The sequence below is a fragment of the Schistocerca americana genome, chromosome 2 (assembly GCF_021461395.2).
Source record: "Schistocerca americana isolate TAMUIC-IGC-003095 chromosome 2, iqSchAmer2.1, whole genome shotgun sequence".
NCBI classification, from domain to species: Eukaryota; Metazoa; Arthropoda; class Insecta; order Orthoptera; family Acrididae; genus Schistocerca; species Schistocerca americana.
Window position 1 is genome coordinate 644314734 of NC_060120.1, and position 24682 is coordinate 644339415.

At 44.4% G+C, this 24682-nt stretch overlaps 1 protein-coding gene across 1 annotated transcript in view; it reads right to left on the reverse strand.

Moving 5' to 3' along the window:
- Positions 1 to 24682, reverse strand: part of LOC124595759 — a 101806-nt gene that overhangs the window by 56077 nt on the left and 21047 nt on the right. The window contains exons 2-4 of the mRNA XM_047134637.1: positions 20103 to 20180; positions 13560 to 13715; positions 10788 to 10872 (exon numbers count right to left, since the gene is read on the reverse strand). Coding sequence (XP_046990593.1) covers positions 10788 to 10872; positions 13560 to 13715; positions 20103 to 20180 — 319 coding nt within the window. The remainder of the gene's footprint in view (positions 1 to 10787; positions 10873 to 13559; positions 13716 to 20102; positions 20181 to 24682) is intronic.

Sequence of the window (24682 nt, forward strand, 5' to 3'; positions counted from 1 at the left end):
TATACATTTGTCACTAGTTAATTTATGTATTTTCTTTTGTGATTTACATAGTTCTGGTACAAAGTAGACTTACAAAGTATTTTCATTCGTGTAATATTATCTTCAATTTTTCATAATGTTTTACTTTTGTACTTCCAGAATGGCACTGAAATACATAACGCATAACATAATTCAAGTACGTATTCCTTAAAATTTGTTATGTTGAATATTTGAACATGAATGCAATTTAGTTATGGAGTTATTTGTACAAAAATGTAGATTACTTTTTAAAAAACTAGAGCTAAATATTTATGAAGATGACGATTTTGTATCATTTTATACTGAAATAAACATAAGTAACTCAAAATCATGCAATGTACACACTTTCATTTCATATTTGTTGTTCAGTGTAATGGCATCTATGCCGCCATAAAGGCAGTTTGGCTAACATCAGCTGAACTCGCTCAATTTCAAATGTAACTAACGCTCACGACCGTTACAGCGTGTATTGAAAGCAAACCTGATTGCATCCTCATAGTGGCGCGACCGGCGCCACTCTTGTGCGACTGGCGAGAAAATTGAATATATATCGTCTTTAAAATGTAGAAATACACCAATCAACTATCGTTTATGTCGCATAACTCTTCCTCGGTGCTACGATCTTTCCTCCAGCAGTGTATTATATCGTCTCATTTTGCAGGTAAATACCACCCTTGAAAGAAAATACACTGGTGTCCAAAATTAAAGCAACAAAGGAAATTTTGCAAGATTGCGTTTATTTCGCTACAAAAGCACTATAAATAGGTGATGGTAAAGTAGAAGCAATGTAAAGAATACAGAACGTAAGCAACTGCAACACGCACAACGGTAGACAAAAATGTTATTCTTGTTTTGCAACTTAACGGATTTGCACACAAATTCCGACAACTGGTTAATGTACTCAGTGTGAGTTGTGACGACATCTGGCAGCAATGCAGGCCTGACAATGACGAGGCATGCTGTGAATGACGTCATCGATCTCATGCTGAGGCAATAACGCTCATTCTTCCTGCAGAGCAGCCGCCGCCTTGGGTTGGTAGATGTTGACGTGACGCAGCCCGTCTCCCTAGTGCACCCCAGACACGGTATATGGGATTCAATTAGGGAGAGCGACAGGCCAAGCCGTGCGTGCAATATCTTCCGTTTCAGAGAAAACTTCAACCATCCACGCTGTTGGCGGTCGAGCATTATCGTCCATCAGTACAAAGTCCGGGCCCGCAGCACCTCACAACAACCGCACTTGAAGTAACAAGATCTCGTCACAATACCTGGCGGTAGTTAAACCTTGCCGATTCACCCTTACAATTTCATGAACAGGGATTCGATTGGTAAACATAATCCCTGCCCACGCTATCAGGAATCCTCCTCGGTATCAGTCTCTTTCCACACTGTTTGGGTCCTGAAATCGTGACCGCGCGGGGTAGCCGAGCGGTCTTAGGCGTCTTGTCGCGGTCCACCCGGCTTTCCCCGTCGGGGGTTCGAGTCCTCCCTCGGGCATGGGTGTGTGTGTTTAGGGACCGATGACCGCAGTTTATACCGAAGTTTAGTCCCATAAGACCTTACCACAAATTTCCAAAATTTCCTGAAATCGTTCCAAGTTCCCTCCAGAAGCGAATTCGTCGAGAATCACTCTCCAGACTAAATCTGCAGTCATCTGTGAGAACAGCATTGGCCCACTGTTAGACCGTCCAGGTGTTGATGATTCCACTCTAGACGTTCCCTGTTGTGAAGATGCGTCAGAGGTAGACATACAGTAGGTCCCCGACAATAACGGCCGTTCTGTCTTAGCCTTCTGCACACCGTTTGCCTCGATACAACACGTCAAGTGCATGCTGTGAGCTCACATGCCAGTTGTCGTCCAGTACTAAAGTGGTAATGCTCGTGCCCTTACAGCCAAATAACTGTTCTCTCTTCTGAAATCACACGTGACCGGCCCCGCCCTGGTCTTCGGGATACAGTTTCGATCTCTGTAAACTGTCGCCACTCCCGATAAACAACAGAACGATTCACATGAAGCCATCGGGCCAAGCCATTTTGCGACTGTCCTGCTTCCTTTCTTTCTACAACCCTCCACCGCAGAGAGTTTGGAAGGCATCTTCTCTGTGCAATGTGCACCATCTGTGACTGTGTGGACAGCGATTGTGAATCTGGGGCTACCCGACACACACTACCTCGTTTCATAGGTGCCCTGACGTCATCTTTGGCATGGTTGTCCGTTGACGAGAATGCCATCTTCCTTGCAGAACACGATCGTACGGACATCTGGTTGACGGTTTGTATGAGTATATGTTGAATTAGACACAGGACGTGGAAACAGCGGTTTGTTGATGTAATTTTAGACACTAGTGTCAAAAGAAGAAAGGAAAATTAGATTTTAACATCCCGCCGACGGCGAGATCAAACAAGTGATATGGCTGAGGGGAAGGTCGAGGGAAGAAAAGCGTCCTAGTCCTTTTGAAACGGATTATCCCAACTGGGCTATCGTCCAAAGGTCGCGATATCACACCAAAGTCGGCAACAAGCATGGGCACCATAGAAGTTAGCAGTGTCTCGCTGCAATTCTAATCGACTATTGGGAGGTACTGGTGGATCCACAGCCCCGCTCCCATGACCACAGGGCCACCGCACGGAGGCCGATATAGAACCTAGGAGAGGAAGGCTCAGCCCAGTTCGTGACCTCCCATCAAGAAGACAACATCGACTAGTCAGGACACAAGAGTGACTCATGTTGTAGAAAGTACTGTCATTATGAACTTTGTGAACATTGTACGCCAAGAGAAGACTTTAGTAAATGTGTGCATCAAGTGACTCTTTAATATTCAAAGACAGTTGTAAATATTCTGTAAAGTCCTTCGGCAATGGATTGTATAAAGTCAAGTAAATCTTTTTATCAATCTTGTAGCAAAGTGAACTAATATTTCTTTTATTATAGTTCGATTAAGGGTCTCCCAGAGCAGCCGAAGAACCCAAAGTTATGATAAGACGATTGTAGTTTCTTCAAGCCATAACACTAACATTTGTATGAAACGAAGTAGGGAAAGCACGGCAAATCTAAATCTAGGTTTCGGACGAGAAACTGAATAGACGTCCTCTTGACTATGAGACCATTCTCTTAAACCCGGGCGGCCGCTGGTGGCCGAGCGGTTCTAGGCGCCTCAGTCTGGAACCGCGCGAGCTCTACGGTCGCAGGTTCGAATCCTGCCTCGGGCATGGATGTGTGTGATGTCCTTAGGTTAGTTAGGTTTAAGTAGTTCTAAGTTCTAGGGGACTGATGACCTCAGATGTTAAGTCTCATAGTGCTCAGACCCACTTTTTTCTTAAACCCGTTTTACACGAGCGACTTTCTCGTCAAACGGACTACTACACTGCTGGAAAGAAATGCAACGCTCTTAATGGCTGTTTTCAGTGGCACCAGGCTATAACATGTGTGCAGTGTGGGGTTGTAGTGTCTTGACAGTCAAATGGCTTTCAGGAGTCGTGTCTATGCATTCTCTGTTTTGACTCTGCAGCCAGAAGCTACGCTGAATTTAGAGGTGAACGATGTTTGCATCATTCATTCTAGGGTACAGGCATTCCCCACCGACGCGTTGAACTGCTCCATCGATTTGAACAAAGTTGGGCCTGCGGGAAGTTGGATTGATGTATGGGAGGACTGCTGCACGTATTGGGTACAGTTTATCGGTAGTGTATCGCAGCTTTCAACATTAGCCTGTGGGACATTCCCACATCTGCTGACCAGTTTCTGGACGTCCGCGTAATACAGACGTATGTGGAGATCATCGCACAGTGCGAGCAGCAGTGGCCTATCAGTCATCATCCAGGGACAAACTGCAGGCACCTGCTATGTCATCAGGGACCAGTGAGAAAACGTCTGCTTGCATCAGGACTAAGTACATATGTGAGTCTGGCCAGGTTTCCACTGTCACCACGACACCTCCACCCATAGCTACCCTGGAGTCGTGAAAGAATTGACTGGAGAGTGGATTGGCACTCCGCTGTCTTCAATGGTGAGAGTAGTTTCTGTCTGTATATGAGTGGTGGATGTATACATGTAAGGCGTAAATCTGGTGTGCTGCCTATTTCACAGTACATTCACACACGATACACAGGACCCATCCGAGGGTTCATGGCGGGGGGGAAGGGGAGGGGGGGTGGGGAGGAGGAGAGCAGTCATGAGTTACAACTCGCGGTCACGTTGGGTGTTTCTGCAGGGCAAAGTAGTCTTTGCCCATTACCTTCCACACGCTCTTCTCCTGTGCTACTGCCTTTTTTCTTCCTAAGAAGGTGATGTTCTTTCTCAGCAGGGCAGTGCATGCCCACATACGGCTGTGCGACGCAAAGTGCTCTTCGTGTTGTAAAACAACTGCAAGATCACAGGATCTTTCGCCAATTGAATACATACGGGACGTGATTAAAAAGGAACTTTTACGTTCTCCAGGGCCTGCAAGGACCTTTGCCGAACTGCAAAAAGGATGCAAGATGCTTAGGACAGTCTATCGCAGGATGCCATTCGGCACCTGTATAGTTGTTTGCTCGCAAGAACACATCCGTGCGTTGCCGCCAGAGAGTGGTACACTGTGCGTTGATGCGACTGTTTGGGCATCCTTTAATAAGAATACATGTGTTTCATTTGATCGGAATTCATTGCCATTTACTCCTACAGTGACGAACTACCTGTCACCTCACATGTTCCAAAAATTTCCGTTGTCTTTGAGGGCGTTGCATTTTTTTCTGGCATCGTAGTTGTAGGTGCCTGTCACATGCTTCCCTGTAAATCGGCACGTCTCGAGCATGACAGTGACATCAAGAATCATGTGACTGTGCCAAATATAGAGTACTAAAATCTAGAGTATGCAACAGGCAATGCACGTCTAGAAACATAAGACTGTGGCGTCATCTTCGAACATCTAAGTTAAACTGTTCTGCCAAGCTCAATCCTCTTATGGTAGTGGATCGTGTGCTTTTGTGTCTTCTTAATTTTCACTTTGTTGGTCGCTTTGTTTTCGTGACATATTGCACAGGTTGCACAAGGGGCTGGCGTTTTTCCTAAAAACAGTCTCCGACATGATAGACGTTAATATCTGAAAATAAGAAAATATGTACATTCTACAACACCCAGACCAAGAAAAAGCCTACACTATGCATAACTAAGGACGTAAATAGACACCCATTTATTGATAAAAATTGTTCTAATACTGAAAGACTTAGAGCTTTTTAACGAAAAAAACTGTCGGTGTCATTTTGGCACTTAAAGAAAGAAATACAAGATAAAATGGATGAAATAAAAAGGCACTGCTTACTGCCTTCTAATAATTGTTTGATATGTTTGTACATATATACTTTCCCGAGCAAATAAATGTGGATATTTTGAAATGTCTGGACTTAGATCTCAGAAGTGTGAAGAATTTAACATACGGCCTTCGTCAACAAAATTCGCTGTGGACTTTGCTTCGATCATTAACTCTTCCTACAGTCTATTATAACACTTCCTACTTTTTTTTGGAAAAAGAATAGTCCCTGATAGCCTAGCTTACACCGTTCAGATTCCAAACTGCTCAGCAGACATCTCCCACAACAGACGCAACGTCGGAGTTGACGTGAAAACAAAAACGACCAGTCATACAGGCGAGAGTCAGTACAGGAATAAAACACCAGGAGCGCTGCAGTAGACTCACATCCTACCTTTAGTCGACTGGGACAAGAAATGCACTCGTGTAAAAGGATCTTTGATCACGTTGACACCTCATTCAGTTTGAAAACTTGCAGACTCGCTACATTACGAGTGCGTTGTGAGTCTCCGTTTTCCTTATTCCTTTCAGAGCCCGAATATGGTCACTATCAAGGTGAAAACTTTTGATTATGTCAATAACCCAATGAAATTACGAGGTGTGTTTCTTCAGTAAGGTCCGTTTTGTTGTAGGCACTAGTAGATCGAGCGTATACCGCAACGAGCGCTTGCGTCGTGTACCGGCATGCCTCGGGAACAACTGTGCTAAGTTTCAGCTCTGTAGCTAATCTGTACGGTTCTGTTCTGCACTTTCAAAATGTTTAAGACTATCAACTCGCCCGCCGCGTGTGAGGTTCGCTCAGTGATACGGTTTTTGTCAGCAAGGAACCTGTCTGCTGCAGAAATTCATCGACAGATTTGCGAAGTGTACGGTGATACTGTTATGAGTGAAAACAAAGTGCGTAAGTGGGTACGAGAATTCAAAGATGGCCGTGAGAACGTCCATGATGAACTGCTCCGGTCGCCCTTCTTTGATTACAGACGATTTGGTAGCTTCAGTTGAAGTGAGGATTCGTGAGAACAGGCGCTTCACAATAACAGGTCTCTCAAACGAATATCCTAATGTGTCGAGATCAGTGTTTTACAACATTGTTTCTGAACACCTAAAGTTTAGGAAACTGTGCTCCTGTTGGGTCCCAGAACTCCTAACAGAGTACCATAAAAACCAAAGGTTTGAGTGTGCAATGAAGTTCTTGACTCGTTATCACTAAGAAGGTGACGGCTTCTTGAGTCAGATCGTAACTGGAGACGAAACATGGGTTTCGCATATCACGCCCGAATCGAAGCAACAGAGCATGGAATGGAGACACACACACTCACCTATAAAGGTGAAGGCCAAACAGACTCTGTCCCAGCGCAAAATCATGGCGTCGTTGTTTTGGGAAAAGCGTGGTGTTTTATTGGTCGACTTCATGCAACGAGAAACCACTATCAATGCAGAAGCATACTTCCAAACCGGGACAAAGCTACGCAGAGCGACTTAAAGTCGTGATCTAGCCCCGAGCTATTACCATCTGTTCCTCCACCTCAAACAACATCTCAGTGGCAACCGCTACAATGATGACGACGAAGTGAAAACGGCAGTGAACTCTTGGTTATCGGAGCAGGCGGCAAGTTTTTGTGAAGAGCCTATTTTAAAATTGGTTGAGAGGTATGATACATGTTTCAACAAACTTGGCAACTATGTCGAAAAGTAAAGTGAAGTATGTACTTTCTGAAAATAAATTTAATTTTTTGAAATAACCTTTCGTTGTCCGCTTATGTTCAAACGGACCTTACTTAAAAAACGCACCTCGTATATAGATAACTCTTTCTTGAGCCTTTATTGCTATCTCTGCTCACAATCTTCCCTAGTAGTGTTAAATCAATGAAGTGGCAAAAGTTTTCATAAAGCCTCTTCCTTACTTACACGCCTTCCAACATATGGTCAATGCATAACTGATCACTAGATGTAGCGAGAGGCTGCACCCTCCGTCAGTATAAAAGGATGCGGGAGGTATTGTGCTGTAAACAGAGAAGCAGTAACAGCAGAATGATCGGTCTGCAGGGCACAGTGATTTCGAATGTAGAATGGAACTGGATGTCACGTGAGTAAGAAATACATCACAGACATTTCAACCCTTCTAAAGCTGCCCAAGTCGACTGTTGGTGATGTGTCTGTGAGGTGGAAACTCGAGGGGTTCAAATGGCTCTGAGCACTATGGGACTTAACATCTTAGGTCATCAGTCCCCTAGAACTTACAACTACTTAAACCTAACTAACCTAAAGACATCACACACATCCATGCCCGAGGCAGGATTCGAACCTGCGACCGTAGCAGTCCCGCCGTTCCGGACTGCAGCGCCTAGAACCGCAAGACCACCGCGGCCGGCGGAAACTCGAGGGAACAACGACAGCTAAACCAAGGCGCATGTGCTGAAGGACAGGGATCTTCGAGCATTGTGGAGGATGATTGTAAAAAAATCGCTTGAAATCAGTGGAAGGAATCACTTGTGAGCTCCAGATTGCTATCAACAGTCCAGATAGCACAGTGACTGTGCGTAGGGAGTCAAAAAGAATGGGGTGCAGCGGTCGAGCAGCTCCCTATAAGCCAGTCATTCGTTTCCAGTCATCCACTGTTGAACGGCGTCGTTCTTTGTACCACCTCGAGCGTCGCTTAGCACTGATTACAGAAACGTGTGGTTTATGAAGAGCTGCTGAACCATTGCATCCCATTCTTTTGAACTCCTAACTCACAGTCACTGTGCCAGCTTGACATCCAGTGACTAGTCCTTTCAAAGTCACTGAACTCTTGTGACCGATCCATTTTGCTGCTGCAGTTTCTCTACTGACAATACAGTACACTCCGCCTCCTTTTATACTTCTTCTCGTGACATCTAATGGTCAGTTCCTCATTACAAAGGTCTGACTGGATATTGTACATTTATTGCAAGTTTCTGTTGTTTACCATTACTATATCCTACAATAACATGGAACACTTTCCTTAAGCAAACAAACACCGTTCGAACAGGCCCTGAAGGCTCAATGGTACTGACTGGCCCCCTATCATCCTCAGCCCTTAAGTGCCACCGGATGCAAAATGGAGGGGCATGTGGTCAGCACACCACTCTCCCGGACACTGTCAGTTTACGTGTCTGGTGGTGCCAGTTTTCAGTCAAGGAGCTCCTCAAATGGCCTCACAGGGCTGAGTGCACCCCGCTTGCCAACAGCACCCGGTAGACCCGGACAGTGACCCATCCAAGTGCTAGCCAAACCTACAGCGCTTAACTACGGTGATCTGACGGAAACTGATGTTACCACTGCAGCAAGGCCGTTGGCCTTTCCTTGAACACCTCGTATAAATCATAAACTTCTGTAAGTTACTTAAAGTGGATATTATCTACTTATTTTAACTAAATACTAAGCAAATATAGGAAAGGAATTGTTTAGAGAACAGAGCGTCCTGATTGGCGACACAGAGTCACCTATCTCTAGAGCAGAAATGGAGGCTGTTCGGACTTCTAGTTCTTGTTTAAGTTGGTTGCCCTGGAAGAGCAGGGGCGCATTTTCGATAGAATTTAATTGGATAATGGATCAGTATCTGTAACTTACCTGTTCAAACTTGAACTATGGTCGCGGATTAGTTTATGGGTTTGATTCTGTAACTTGGGTATTTTCCACCTGTGTTCATATTTAAAGCCGGCCGCTGTGGCCGAGCGGTTCTAGGCACTTCAGTCCGGAACCACGCTGCTGCTACTGTCGTAGGTTCGAATCCTGCCTCGGCCATGGATGTGTGTGATGCCCTTAGGTTAGTTAGGTTTAAGTAGTTCTAAGTCTAGGGGACTGATGACCTCAGTTGTTAACTCCCATAGTGCTTAGAGCCATTTGAACCATTTTTTTCGTATTTAAGGTGGTTCGAGCATTATGAAGTCAGAGTAATATAGGGTCTTAAGAAAATTCTTACTATTAGTCCTAGGCTTTAATTGATGTGTCGTGTTTGCTTTGAAGTGCCTGTGTTTTCTGTGTCACGCTGAAGTTCCTATTAGATGTTTCAACTGTAATAATTTCACGTTACTTACTGTATATAGATCATTATTCTCCCAAGCGGTACGTATCTCAATACGGTGCTGAGTCTTCGTCGTCGTGGTTGGACTAACAATAAGAACAGTTAAGGGAAATATAGCACAAATTCATCCTCGTCCATGAGCGTTTGAGCCAGTGCTTCAAGCGTAATGACCTTGGTTTCGATAGAAGGTTAAAGTCTGGCATTTCTTCATTGTTTTCCTTAAAATGAAACGTGGAATATGGTTCTGTTAATGTGCCACAGAACAGTTTTGAAAGAAAGATGTGCCAAGAAAATTAAGGAACAATCGCTCTCTAAGTTATTTTGCGACAGTACGGATAAATGAAAACACTGTTGACGAATAGTATGTTTCAAGCGAAAGAACAGACGTTCCTGAGAAGTGTACAAATGTATAACGATTCTACAGCTACTCCAGATACATGCTCCGTACAGTACGTGACGGGTGTCCCCTATACCCCTATTTGTCATTTCCTTTCCTCTTCCATTCCCAAACAGAGCTAGGGAAAAATGTCTATCTATATGTACCCGTATGATCCCCAATTTATCTTATCATATCTTCGTGATCCTTACTCGAAATGTATGTTGATGCCAGTAGAATCGTTCTGCAATCAGCTTCAAATGCCGGTTCACCAAATTTTTTCAGTAATATTCCTCGAAAAAAATGTCACCTACCCTCCAGGGGTTACTCTTTGAGTTCGCGAAGCATCTCTGTAATACTCGTGCGTTGTTCGAACCTACTGGTAACAAATCTAGCATCCTGTTCCTGAATTGCCTCAATGCCTACCTTTAATCCGATCTGGTGCGGGATCTCAAAGACGTGAGCAGTACTCAAGAATAGATCGCACTAGTGACCTATATGCTCCTCTCCTTTGCAGATAAGACACACTTTCCCAAAATTTTCCCAGTAAACCGAAGCCAACCATTCGTCTTCCCTACCACAATCCTCACATGCTCATTCCATTTAATATCGCTTTGAAACGTTACACACAGATATTTAAACGACGTGACTGTATCAAGCAGCAAGCTACTAATGCTCCGATTCTTGCGGAATGTACGAGAAGAAACAGAGGAGGGTCTTTATGAGAAATAGGAATGTATGAAAATAGTGGAGGCTATGGAAGGAGTAGAGACGGCTGGTACGGTATTGCTACGACCATCTGTCGCCCAGACCCGAAAACTCAACCAAACTTACAGGGAATGTCTAACTGGCGAGTAGCAGGCATGAGCTACAAACACACAGAAATAGACTGTTATAATGTATTTGTGGAAAACTAATGGACTGCATTAGTTTCTAGCTGGATAATGTGGATAAAAAAGAAAGTAACGCAGAAATCTGGAAAATGAGATCAGGTAGGTACAAAATAAAGCCGCTATGCTAGACATTCGTACGTCTCAGAACTAGAGAGGCTCTTACTTACCGAGATACGCTGTGACGAACTTGCTCCTGTCGTTGGGAGGGATCCAGTTTGCCGTCATAGAGTGCATCGAAGGCCAGGCAGCTCCCTGCAGCACACAAGGTAAGGCGTTGGACAAAAATGATAAATGATAATAAGCATTGTTAGTTTTCTGCGACTGAAAGTTCTGAAACTACTGTATTTGAGACTTGTACTTACGGCTCTCAGTAGCCTATACGACAGCTCATATCTGTCGTCCAGGACAACAGTAATAATTCTTGTTGTGATTCAGGTTACTCGCCCTTAGAATCTCCGGTACCTTTATTTGTTTGCAGACAGCAGTATTAGTGAATTGCAGGTTCTGGCACAGCCTGCATTGTTGTCATATTCCTGTTGATTTCAGCTTATGGTCACCTGATGACATCGTACAATGTTACCCCCCACTCGTGCTCCCAAATTTCTGTTATCACAGTCCAAGATGGCGGAAGCAGGCCACTTGTCCTAAGCATACAATGACAGGAATTTCAAGATTCGAAGAAGCTGGAAGTTTTAAAACTGGCACGAAATCTCTGTTTAAAATGGTAGGAAATTCAAAAATCCAAAACGGTGGACCTAATCGAATTGAGCTAAGTTTAAAATGGGGGGGGGGGGGGGGACATTTTAAGAAATCCAATGTTTCTCTCATCACTCTGATGCTACAATCCAAGATGGCCACTTGTGCTTCTTTTATATCCAAGAATCCACATCTGCTAAATTTAAGCTTGTGGGTTAAACATCTGTATCACAGTAAGGTAGATTAACGTAGGCGCTTTACACATGGGCCTCTTGAGGGTAGATCTCCAGGATTGTCTTGGTTAGGATAGTGGAACCATTGAGACTAAGATGTACTGTTCGTAATTTTTGTCACTCAATTGTGGACAAAGGTTTCCGAGCGGTTTGGATCACCTTGTATCCAAGCAAGCTGAGACGGTCCACACAGTTGCTATTCTAAATGTCACAGTTTGTAGCTTGGTCGATGTAGCTCGAAAGTCTTGTACCTATAAATGCTGCAAATAGTTTTCGACAAGGAAGAGTAATCCTCTTGATTGATAAAAGCCTTGCCTTACTGCAAACTAGACAAATGCCGAAAAGTGTCGTAGGTTAACTGTCGAAGATAACTGGCGGCACTATAGACCCATTCGGATGGGTTGACTAGGGTTAAATTACATTTTTATAAGTGTTCGCGTACTTTTTTCCGCACAACAGTTTTGCTTGACTTCACTTTCTACTGTAAAGTAACTGTTTATATCTGTTTTACGTACTGTTATCTATTTCCATTTTAATTTTCATTTAATTAGTTGCAGTTTCATCTTACACAATTTTCAAGTGGTTACAGGTTCTGAAAACATAGCAGTTGGCAACATTAAAAAGTATAAAAATTACGTGAGCCTTTATGGTTCGTGTCAGCCTTTGTTACTGTGACTGACAGGATAAAAACACATGACACTATATTCATGCTTAGTGCACGTATCAGTAAGGAACATCTTATCCTTTGCGTTACATACTGATAGTCTACGTGACAAAAGCTGACACGAGCCATAGAGACTCAGGTCATTTTTATTCTTTTTGATGTTGACTATTGTTGTATTTTCAGCATCTGTAACTACTTGAAAGCTACCTAAGGTCTAAACTGCAATAGTGGATATTGCAGTAAGGAGTACAGCGAACGGCGAAAATGAAGTCATTAAAAAGCTTCAGGATACAGCTACAACGACATTGCGACAGGCGAAAGCTGCGACACATTCGATGCCGCTGGAATCGCCGGGAGACCCCATTATCACTGCGTCTCCCAATTCGCAGCATTCTGACTGTCCTGTCTTCTCTCGAGAGTGAGTGGTGGGCAACGGTAGAACAGCGCATCTCTGGACGGAGAACTGAAGTGTGAAGTGGTCAGACGGCTGCCCCCTTACACTGTAGCGACGTATATGACGTGTTACCCAACATTTATTACACTTCTGAGACAGCCGGGATGCTTCGCTTTTGGGGCCAGTGGTCGATCTTCCTGCCAAGTCTGGACAAGTCTGCACAACGGCAGAGACCTGGCATGCGAGCCACTCGGAACTACAACGTCAGACCATTAATGGAGCGCCTCAGGGGAACAGCAGCTCAGTCGGTAAAGAAATTCAGTGCGCACTCGGTATATTTGCCAGGAGGTCTGACCCCAGATGTGGAGGAGGTCCATCCAGGCTCACGTGCGTAGTGAGTTAAAAAGAATGGGACAGAATGGTCGAGCAGCTCATCACAAGTAGTCAGTGATAAGCGACGACTGAAGCGATGTAATGAGCAACGCCACTGAGCAGTGGATGAACTGGAAACGAATTATTTGGAGTGATGAATCACGCTATATACTGTAGCAATCCGATTGAAAAATCTAGCTCTCCAGAATGAAGTATAGAGGAGGTGGTGTTATAGCAAGGAAGTGTTTTACTTGGTTTGGGTATGATGCCCTTATTGCGCTCCAGACCCCTGCGTCCAACATCACTATCTTCTCTGATTTCGGCTCTTCAGGAAGAATGAGCTGCCATTCCTCCACAGACATTCAGACATCTCACTGAATGTGACCACTGCATCGCTTAAATCATGATAAAGGGAAGGGCGTACGTATCGCATATTAATGTCCACTAATAGGTGTCCATATACTGTTGATCACATACTTTATGTGACCTAAAAGGGAAGGCATTTCACGGAGCAGATTCTAAAATAATTCCCGGATGGAAACGGTTTTCCAAGACTTGGAGCAGTGAGGAGTGTACTTACGGCGATGAACCCCTGGAGGACCCTGACGGCGATGAGGGCGCGGTAGTCGATGCTGGCGGCGAGCGGCAGCAGCACGGCCAGCAGGCACGCCACCAGGTTGCTGACGCCGAACACCAGCTTGGGCCCGAACCGCTGCGCCAGCATGCCGCCAGGGATCTGCAACAACAAGTGGTAGCGCTCACTTCTATGCCTGCACCCAACTAGCACCTTGGGGAGACTAATTTGTCTGCAGGGCGTCACCATGATAGTCTTGAAATCCATATCCTGCAGGCAGAGTACAGGGTATCCCAGGAAGAATGGTCAGTACTCAGGGATGTGACAGGAACGATCATCTGAAGCAAAAACTTTGTATGGACATATGCTCTATTGCGAACCGTTTCTGAAGTAGAACATTTTCGTTCCTTCTTTCCTTCTTGGGGCCTTAGCCCCGCTTCACGCGGGGTCGGCCGTGTTACTATTGATTTGGCAGTGTTAGTTGCAGATGGTGACCGTATGCCCTTCCTGCCGCCATCCCGAACCCCTGGAACAGAATAAGTGTACCCCAGCTGTCTGCATCTAGTGTAAGCCATGGAATAGTGCGAACATTTTCAATTGTCTGCGAGCTGTGTAACTGAGGCGGAACTTGGGGACCAGCCCTGTATTCACCTCGTGGGATGTGGAAACCCGCCTAAAAACCACATCCAGGCTGGCTGGCGTACCGGCACTCGTCGTTAATCCGCCGAGCGGATTAGATCCGGGGCCGGCGCCCCGACCCGAGTACAGGAAGCAGCGCATTAGCGCTCTTGGCTACCCTGGCGGGTTTCCGAAACTGAACATATTTAATGGTTCAAATGGCTCTGAGCACTATGGGACTTAACATCTGAGGTCATCATTCCCCTAGAACTTAGAACTACTCAAACCTAACTAACCTAAGGACATCACAGACATCCATGCCCATGCCTAGAACCGCTCGGCCACACCGGCCGGCCATATTTAATGTATGTTTGGTGATAGGTTCTCTCGTTTTAGGAGAGCGAATGACGGGACAGAACTACTTGCATTATTTTGGAAAATTTGTCTTCTGAACAACTTGAGAACACAATGTACTTCCAGCATGACAAAACTCCACATTTAACCATACCTGCAAGGGAACATCTCAACCTCACTTACACTCATCGCTGGATTGGTCGTGGTAGTACAGTGAACAACCTTACGCTACTCGATTTGCGTTTATGGGGTTGCACGAGGTCTGGTGTGTACAATCGAAGGATGATTACGTGAGATGAATTGATTGGTTGCATCCTGGACGCTACTGCCGTCATTAGGGAACGTGCAGAGGCACTCAATGAAGCAACACATGTTCACCCAAGAGTGCACAAATACACTCCTGGAAATGGAAAAAAGAACACATTGACACCGGTGTGTCAGACCCACCATACTTGCTCCGGACACTGCGAGAGGGCTGTACAAGCAATGATCACACGCACGGCACAGCGGACACACCAGGAACCGCGGTGTTGGCCGTCGAATGGCGCTAACTGCGCAGAATTTGTGCACCGCCGCCGTCAGTGTCAGCCAGTTTGCCGTGGCATACGGAGCTCCATCGCAGTCTTTAACACTGGTAGCATGCCGCGACAGCGTGGACGTGAACCGTATGTGCAGTTGACGGACTTTGAGCGAGGGCGTATAGTGGGCATGCGGGAGGCCGGGTGGACGTACCGCCGAATTGCTCAACACGTGGGGCGTGAGGTCTCCACAGTACATCGATGTTGTCGCCAGTGGTCGGCGGAAGGTGCACGTGCCCGTCGACCTGGGACCGGACCACAGCGACGCACGGATGCACGCCAAGACCGTAGGATCCTACGCAGTGCCGTAGGGGACCGCACCGCCACTTCCCAGCAAATTAGGGACACTGTTGCTCCTGGGGTATCGGCGAGGACCATTCGCAACCGTCTCCATGAAGCTGGGCTACGGTCCCGCACACCGTTAGGCCGTCTTCCGCTCACGCCCCAACATCGTGCAGCCCGCCTCCAGTGGTGTCGCGACAGGCGTGAATGGAGGGACGAATGGAGACGTGTCGTCTTCAGCGATGAGAGTCGCTTCTGCCTTGGTGCCAATGATGGTCGTATGCGTGTTTGGCGCCGTGCAGGTGAGCGCCACAATCAGGACTGCATACGACCGAGGCACACAGGGCCAACACCCGGCATCATGGTGTGGGGAGCGATCTCCTACACTGGCCGTACACCACTGGTGATCGTCGAGGGGACACTGAATAGTGCACGGTACATCCAAACCGTCATCGAACCCATCGTTCTACCATTCCTAGATCGGCAAGGGAACTTGCTGTTCCAACAGGACAATGCACGTCCGCATGTATCCCGTGCCACCCAACGTGCTCTAGAAGGTGTAAGTCAACTACCCTGGCCAGCAAGATCTCCTGATCTGTCCCCCATTGAGCATGTTTGGGACTGGATGAAGCGTCGTCTCACGCGGTCTGCACGTCCAGCACGAACGCTGGTCCAACTGGGGCGCCAGGTGGAAATGGCATGGCAAGCCGTTCCACAGGACTACATCCAGCATCTCTACGATCGTCTCCATGGGAGAATAACAGCCTGCATTGCTGCGAAAGGTGGGTATACACTGTACTAGTGCCGACATTGTGCATGCTCTGTTGCCTGTGTCTATGTGCCTGTGGTTCTGTCAGTGTGATCATGTGATGTATCTGACCCCAGGAATGTGTCAATAAAGTTTCCCCTTCCTGGGACAATGAATTCACGGTGTTCTTATTTCAATTTCCAGGAGTGTACATTGAAGTTGACGGCGGGATATTGGAGCATTTATTGTGAACTGTACAACAGCTGTACTGTGACGTGTACGATAATGCTTGGAGATGTACCTGTTAAAAAGACATATTTTTCAATTGATACTTTGTAAAACGAGTGTCATAGTATGTGCATGTATGAATAACACAGAAAATAAATAACAACATACAATAAATGTGTTATATCTCGCAAACCACTCTGAATAGGGCATATGTCCAGTTGAGGTTTTTCTGCTTCAAGTGATCGTTGCTGTAATATCCCTGAATACTGGCCATCCCTCCTGGAACACCCTGTATACTGGGTGTTTTAAAAAAGTGTCATATACTCCCATAGTAGGTACTATTGGTCAAAACTAGAAGACTAGTTCGTATAATAACATGTACAGAAACCATGGGCAAGTCTCTTCTGTCTTTCCCAGCTGTCTGTTACGTAGCAGTAGACACCATAGGCAGAGCTGCATGTGGTTACCACGCATCCTGACACATCCTTGAGCCCTCTTTCAAATACACCTGGCTCCATTCGGATTGCCTCACATGCATTGGCCATACGTTCCTGTAACCTCCACATGTCTTCGATGGGTTCGACAATACAGCAATGCTTTTGAATGTCCCCACAGTCCTGAATCCAACAGATTCACGTCCGTGAACTGGAACACAGTGCTAAGGAACCTCTTCGCCCGATCCGCTGGCCATGAAACGTTGCACTGAGGTACTATCGTACGGTCTACAGAAAATAGGGTGATGCTCCGTCGTGCATAAACCACAGTCGTTACCTTTGTGCAAGGGTAACGTTCCTCAATAGCGCTTGTAATTAATTGCACAGAAATCGGTTTTACACATAACCTGTTAATCTGTTTGGTAAAGTTCATGCCCTATGAGTGTGTTCCCAACAATGGCCCATATCTCAACAGGTATTGGTTTCCAGTCACATAATTATATGAACTTTTTTGGCAGTTTTGACCAATAGTAATTTCTATAGGAATATGTGACATTTTAACACCTTGTATTATTACTTTTTAGCTTATTTCCCGACTTGTTGACATCTAATTAATGACTGCGCCTGATGTACAACATCTGACTTGTCGTCGTTATCAACTGTTGAGGAAAATTTTTGTAAAGTCTGAAGTGCGAAGCCATTTCGCTCTAGAAACAGCAATGGTACTTGATTCAATTCAGACTGTATAAATAAGCTCCTTAAAATAAAAGAGGAAAGAACTTGGTCTTATACAGTGCGTCTAGATAAGAAAGTGTCCCATACTCATGTTCATACAAAGTACTGTTCAAAGCTAGAAAAAAGTGTTTTAAACATGTATTAGAACATAAACTACTTGTTGATATATGGGTCATTATATCCTGTGATAACTACCTGTCTACTGAGACTATATGAGGTGCTCAAAGTAGTTACCAACCACCAATAAACATCCTCCTGTCCTCCTCCTCAAAGAACCGAGAACTCGTGTGTACACATCTAGTTGCTCTCGAATTTAACCACACGTATGGCACACGCGTTTTAGTAATGTACGCACGTGTGTGTGGAACACACGAATGCTTTTAAATGTTCTCGTAGCCTGACACCTTAGACATTAAGGTCGAAAGAATGGGGAGACCCATGTGACTGGATCACCTTGAACAATCGATCGCTTATTAAACGCTTGTGTTAGGTACTGTCGTACAAACAGTACAAATTGGGGGTCATGCCTCATTGTGCATAAACCATATTTGTTTTATTTCCGTAAGGATAACGCTCTCGTGTAATGTGACCAATCTGTCGCGCACATACTGGTGGCAAACAACAGTTAATCCTACAATTCTTGCACGCACATTGGTAATAGAGCGAACTTCATTCCTTCTCTCAGGCTCGTGCGCTAATTTGCATCTGCCCGTACATGGTTATGAGGTATTCATTATCCTACGTTGTGTAAGTCCCATCTCATCCGTAAATAAACTGATAGCTGGGAACTATGAATCATCAATGCTCCGTCTTAGAATCCATTGTGAGAAATGTGATCTGGCGTGGTAGTACTGCAGTCCGAGAGTTTTTACACGATCATTGCGATGTAGACAAAGTGATTACTCGCGCAAAATTAACCAAGCAAGACCCTTCAACTTCTCCAGTTCTTCACATGCTTATTTCAGAATCGTCGTGTATTCGTTGCAATGTATGCTCCTACATATCCAGCGTGCAAACTCTGAAAAAGACAACAAATAAGAAACGCTAACAAAGAGACATCTTATGTCACTGTGTACTGACCGTTCTCGACACATATATAAGTGGCCCATATCTCAACAGGTATTTGCATCTGGATATTTTTGATATTGTGCCTAGATCTCTCTATACCTGCCTCGTAAGAACTTCCGCGTCCTCTGCTTCTGCAACACTTACGCATGTTTTTCTTGTCGCTTCATTTTTAAAATCAGTCCGCGTCCTATAATTCCTATCCATTGACCATCGTTACATCCACAAATCATTGCAGTTCCTCACTTTCTCCAACTTGGCTCATACGAAAGCGAATTATTTCCTGCTTCCTGATCGAAATATATGCAGACATCTTTCTGATAGCAACCCGTACGGTTCAGTGGTCGTCGTCCCACTCCGATTCTCTCTTCCTCCGTTTTCACAACATTTCAGCGCTCTTTTTAAAACATTAATTCAGTCATCCTTGTCAACATTTCTTCTCAATGTCATCACTTCGTAAACTTCGTCGTTATTCGCGTCCGTGCCTCCTACAACACGTGGCATCACTTTATTGTAGAACACTATTTTTGACAATATTTGCCAGATAATACCAGATAACATCTAACTGCAACGCCTGTTAGGTTATCTGTTCATTAGATCTCAAAACAACATATGTAGCTGAAAAAATAGACTCTCTCTGCTGCGACCTTATCGCTTATGAGAGAATAGACATTGCAATACCTGAAGAAAGAAGCGTCGGGAATGTACGGCCTCCGAATTTAGCATCTTACACATCGACTTGATTTTCTACATTATCGTGTTACATAAAAATTTCGTATGTCTCGTTTTTCTTTTCCCCCTTGCATATTAGCTATTTAATCTATTAGTTTTTTAATTTCGTAGGATATCTTTCCTTCTCAGACTCTTTTTGCTTTTTTTGAACTTCTTACTGATTACATTTCTTAATATCTTGTGGAAATACTTTTAGATTTGTCCTATCTCTTAGCATGATCTTCCTTGTACTAATGTTTTCGATTTGACTCTGCTATTCAAAATACCAATTTATGTTTTGATGCTATAGTCGCATTTAATTATCTTACGCACACTAGAATTTTGATTCTTAAATATTTGTCTTGACAAAGCTCCAGAGCAACACGCTCACGACTGACCTGGTTGTTTTCGCCAGATACTGCGAGCCATTGCCTTAAACAATTTTCCTGATTGGACTACTATCGGATTGATTAGTTGGATCTCAGAAATGCATCTTGTGTTGGTCACATCCTAAAATTTCAGATATCGCAGTATCAGCACGCTGCTGTATATGGCAGATACTTTTTGAGTGATCCTGCATATTGCAGATCTGAACGCCAGTTTCCTCTCACAGCAGTAAACTTATTTCGAGCTATCCACTCGTCTGATGTCTATAACTATCCTACGTTTTTTGTTTACAACAAGGTGGATACTACCAAAGAGAAGTGAGGTCTTTAACAGCTGAATTCCAACCAATAATATGGTCATAACATAGGACTTACCTGCTAACCTCGACGCACTCCGCGGAAGGACCTACCTGAGTGGACCAGTGCAGCCAGAAGAAGCCTCCCAGCACCAGGCCTTGCTGGTACTCGTCCCAGTCGTAGCGGCCATCCTGTAACAGTCACAGTTCGTGTCAGGCAAGTCGCCGGCGTCGGAATGATGCCTAGAGTTTACGTGAATCGTGTAATGACACATCGCTCTACATCTACATGGATACCCTGCAAATCACATTTAAGTGCCTGGCAGAGGGTTCATCGCACCACCTTCACAATTCTCTAGTATTCCAATCTCGTATAGCGCGCGGAAAGAATGAACACCTATATATTTCCGTACGAGCTCTGATTTCCCTTATTTTATTGTGGTGATCGTTCCACGCTATGTAGGTCGGCGTCAACAAAATATTTTCGCATTCGGAGGAGAAAGTTGGTGATTGGAATTTCGTGAGAAGATTCCATCGCAACGAAAAACGCCTTTCTTTTAATGATTTCCAGCCCAAACCCTGTATCATTTCTGTGACACTCTCTCTGATATTTCGCGATAATACAAAACGTTCTGCCTTTCTTTGAACTTTTTCGATGTACTCCGTCAGCCCTACCTGCTAAGAATCCCACACCGCGCAGCAGTATTCTAAAAGAGGACGGACAAGCGTAGTGTAGGCAGTTTCCTTAGTAGGTCTGCTACATTTTCTAAGTGTCCTGCCAATAAAACGCAGCCTTTCGTTAGCCTTCCCCACAACATTTTCTATGTGTTCTTTCCAATTTAAGTTGTTCGTAATTGTAATACCTAGGTATTTAGTTGAATTTACGGCTTGTAGATTAGACTGATTTATCGTGTAACCGAAGTTTAACGAGTTCCTTTTAACACTCATGTGGGTGACCTCACGCTTTTCGTTATTTAGGGTCAACTGTCACTTTTTGCATCATTCAGATATTTTTTAAAATCGTTTTGCAGTTTGTTTTGATCTTCTGATGACTTTATTAGTCGATAAACGACAGCGTCATCCGCAAACAACCGAAGACGGCTGCTCAGATCGTCTCCTAAATCGTTTATATAGATAAGGAACAGCAAAGGGCCTATAACACTACCTTGGGGAACGCCAGAAATCACTTCTGTTTAACTCGATGACTTTCCGTCAATTACTACGAGCTGTGACCTCTCTGACAGGAAATCGCAAATCCAGTCATAACTGAGACGATATTTCATAAGCACGCAATTTCAGTACGAGCCGCTTGTGTGGTACAGGAAATCCAGGAATACGGAATTGATCTGAAATCCCTTGTCAATAGCACTCAGCACTTCATGTGAATAACGAGCTAGTTGTGTTTCACAGGAACGATGTTTTCTAGACCCATGTTGACTGTGTGTCAATAGACCGTTTACTTCGAGGTAATTCATAATTTTCGAACACAATATATGTTCTAGAATCCTGCTGCAAATCGACGTTAACGATATGGGCCTGTAATTTAGTGGATTACTGCTACTACCTTTCTTGAATATTGGTGTGACCTGTGCAACTTTCCAGTCTTTGGGTACGGATCTTTCGTCGAGAGACGGTTGTATATGATTGTTAAGTATGGAGCTAATACATCAGCATACTCCAAAAGGAACCTAATTGGTATACAGTCTGGACCAGAAGACTTGCTTTTATTAAGTGATTTGAGTTGCCTCACTACTCTGATTTTAAATAGACCTTTCAGACGGTTTTATCCTCTACCTTCCCGTTTCACTTTGTAAAACTAGATGCAACGTAGGCATTTTCCATAGCTGAGAATAATTTTGGAGACAAGATAAAAAATGTGGACACACACTCGCAACGAGTGAGGTACATTGATGTGTGATTTATGTCAAAAATTAAGCTTGCGCTAGCTGCTAGACATTCCTTGCGAACTTCGTAGATACTTTCCCACGTTCTGTTGAAGGTTCTACCACCATTCCATCCAAAATCCATAGAGGCTCGCCGTCGATTACCTGAAAGGGCTAGTCTTCCGAGCTCCACACAGGCTTTCCCAAGATGTCGTGTAGGTACTAATTGCATCCCTTTAAAATTTTGCAGAGGTTTTCCAATTCCCGGAATAGTTATTCCCATCCCTTTCATATTCCGAAGTATTAATCTAATCCCTTCCAAACCCCTCAACACATCTCCCGCCATCTCCTTATGGTGCTTAACCCACACCACCATCAAAGGTATATAGTTGAGCAATGCTTGTACTGTTTTAAAAAGACTCCAGTTGATTTTGACTGTGACGTGTTTCTGTGGGTGAATCTTGGACTTCCTACTTCGGGCCAATAATGCAAAAGTTAAGAAAGAGGTAAGTCGAAACCTATTGATGTTACCAATAAAGGTGAAGTCGATTTATCTGTCAGTGAGGTTACGGCCTCGTTTTCTGGAATACATAACTCGTCTTATTTCTTACCCAGGGTTCTTTACATCAGCGCAGCAACGACAATGGCAAATGTCTCCTGAACTTATTCATATTAAGTGTAGTATAACACAGTCAACTGTTGAATAAATTATCTTAATTTCTGTTTTGAAATCTACAAATTTGTGTGTTTGTTGTTTCCCGTGTTTCATGAGCGGCGCAGCAGCTAAACGGCAGCGGAAGGAATCTTCCAATTGGGCCGGAATATTGGAGTTGCCGGACGCAGACGTCAGAAAGTCGACGGCCGTGCGCAGAAAGAAGATGCTGGAAGCTTCCCTTTGATGCTGTGCCCTATGTTTTTAACAATGAAATTGTTTCATAAACGAAAATGTAATGTTGTAACTTCAGTTCTACGTCAGAGTTCGATGTAAGTTGTTCTGAAACAGCCACGCTTGATGGCAGATGTATATTGAAATACTTACGTAACAGTCATCTGTGTATGGTGTTACGACATTAACGTTTTGTGTCTTCTAAAAAGAAAAGCGTTAAAGAATAAATTATTCTGGAAATTGATGACTTCAGTTTATGTATACTGAGATGTGTGTGAAGACCTGGAAGAGCGGTGATTTTTACCGAATGAAACATATTTCCAAATAACTTTAAAATTAATTAAAAACAATACTTTCACACTGTTCCTTTGTAACTCATTACTGGTTACTGGCCAACTTTCCGCTGGCATCAAATCATTGACGGTACTACCGTCAATCTATTGAATTCTTCGTGTTGCCTCGTTGACCCTTATGAAAAACCTTTGTCAACATCTCACCGCGATGAATGAAGAAAATGGAAATAGGTTCGAATCATCTATCATGGATCCTGGGCATAGAGTTTTGCAGTAAAATGCATTAAACTATGACCGTTTACTGTACAAATACAGTTATGTAATAATTATTAAGTAATGTAAATTTTTCTCCATTCCCTTCTCTGTGTTATGCTGCAGAGAATATTTTCCTTCGCCATCCTTACATAGATTCGACAATCATCCAAAAGGTATTATAAATCATAAATTTTATCGACGTTTATCTTCCTTTTTTAAAACAGAAACTGTCAAACAATATCAAGGAAGAGACTAGGTCATAGTGTCATGCTTTGAATCATTAATTTAATGCATTCATAGTGTCAGTTTGGACTTACAAGAAGCGTTTGTTTTAAAGCACTGAGTTGGAACAACATTGTTCTCTTTTTTTAATAGAAGTGTAGGTCCTTAGAGTCTAACAGCTGACCATCCGCGCAGGCTCTTTGGAAGTAGAATCTTATTTCGCCAAGGCTCGTTGGTCTAGGACAGCCGGCACGGTAGCTCAGCGTGTTCGGTTAGAGGGTAATGTCCCCTCTGTAATAAAATAACGAAGTCAACAAATCAACAACAAACTTAACTGGATGTCTTACGACGTCCGCCCCGAGCAGATGCAACGAACTAAAGTGAACAAAATGAAAACTAAAAAAAGAAGAAGGGTATGATTCTCGCTTCGGGTGCGAGAGATCCCGGGCTCAAATCCTCGACGAGCCCTGTTGTTTTTATTTGTTCTGCAAGGTCCGGTCTACGTCCCTCATTGCACTGAATAGTTCAAAGTTAAACGATCGCGAGAAGCCAAGTTTGTAGAGCTGTCCCTCCTGCGTGACGTGCAATACTCAGCAACGTAAAGTAGAGTGATGACGTAGCCATACGAGTGTCGGGGCTCACGCTGGTGGCTGCTTTCTGTGCTGTCACGTGACTGGCAGCTGAAGCAAAGGGGAACTGGAATCCGACAGATCTTTGAAATAGGGCCACTGTTTGAGCTTATTCATGACAATCTGCATCAACAGAAATGTATCTGGTAGATTATAGAGTGGCACAGATGAGAGGTGGCATGAGCCCCCTCTCATATTTCTATCTTACGATTTTCGTCTCTAATTGCATGCGGTGAAAAGTTGCTATTCCTTCACACGCGGACTTTCCACGCAGTGTCTCTCGTCACCCGGGTGGTCCGGTGACAGGCGGGCTCTCCTCATCTGGAAAGGGTTAAGCCGACGGGTGTGAGGAAGTCGAGTGAATGCTTTGCAGACGCCGACATTGTCAAAAGACACGCCCGGAGGGGTCTGAAGTAGCGGCTGGGCTAGAGGTTCCGTTACTTCGCAGAATCTTAGCGAAAACACTTTCTGGCGGGCTACCAGCGAGGCGTGGGAATGACTTGTGTACCCAGGCAGTTGTGGCGGG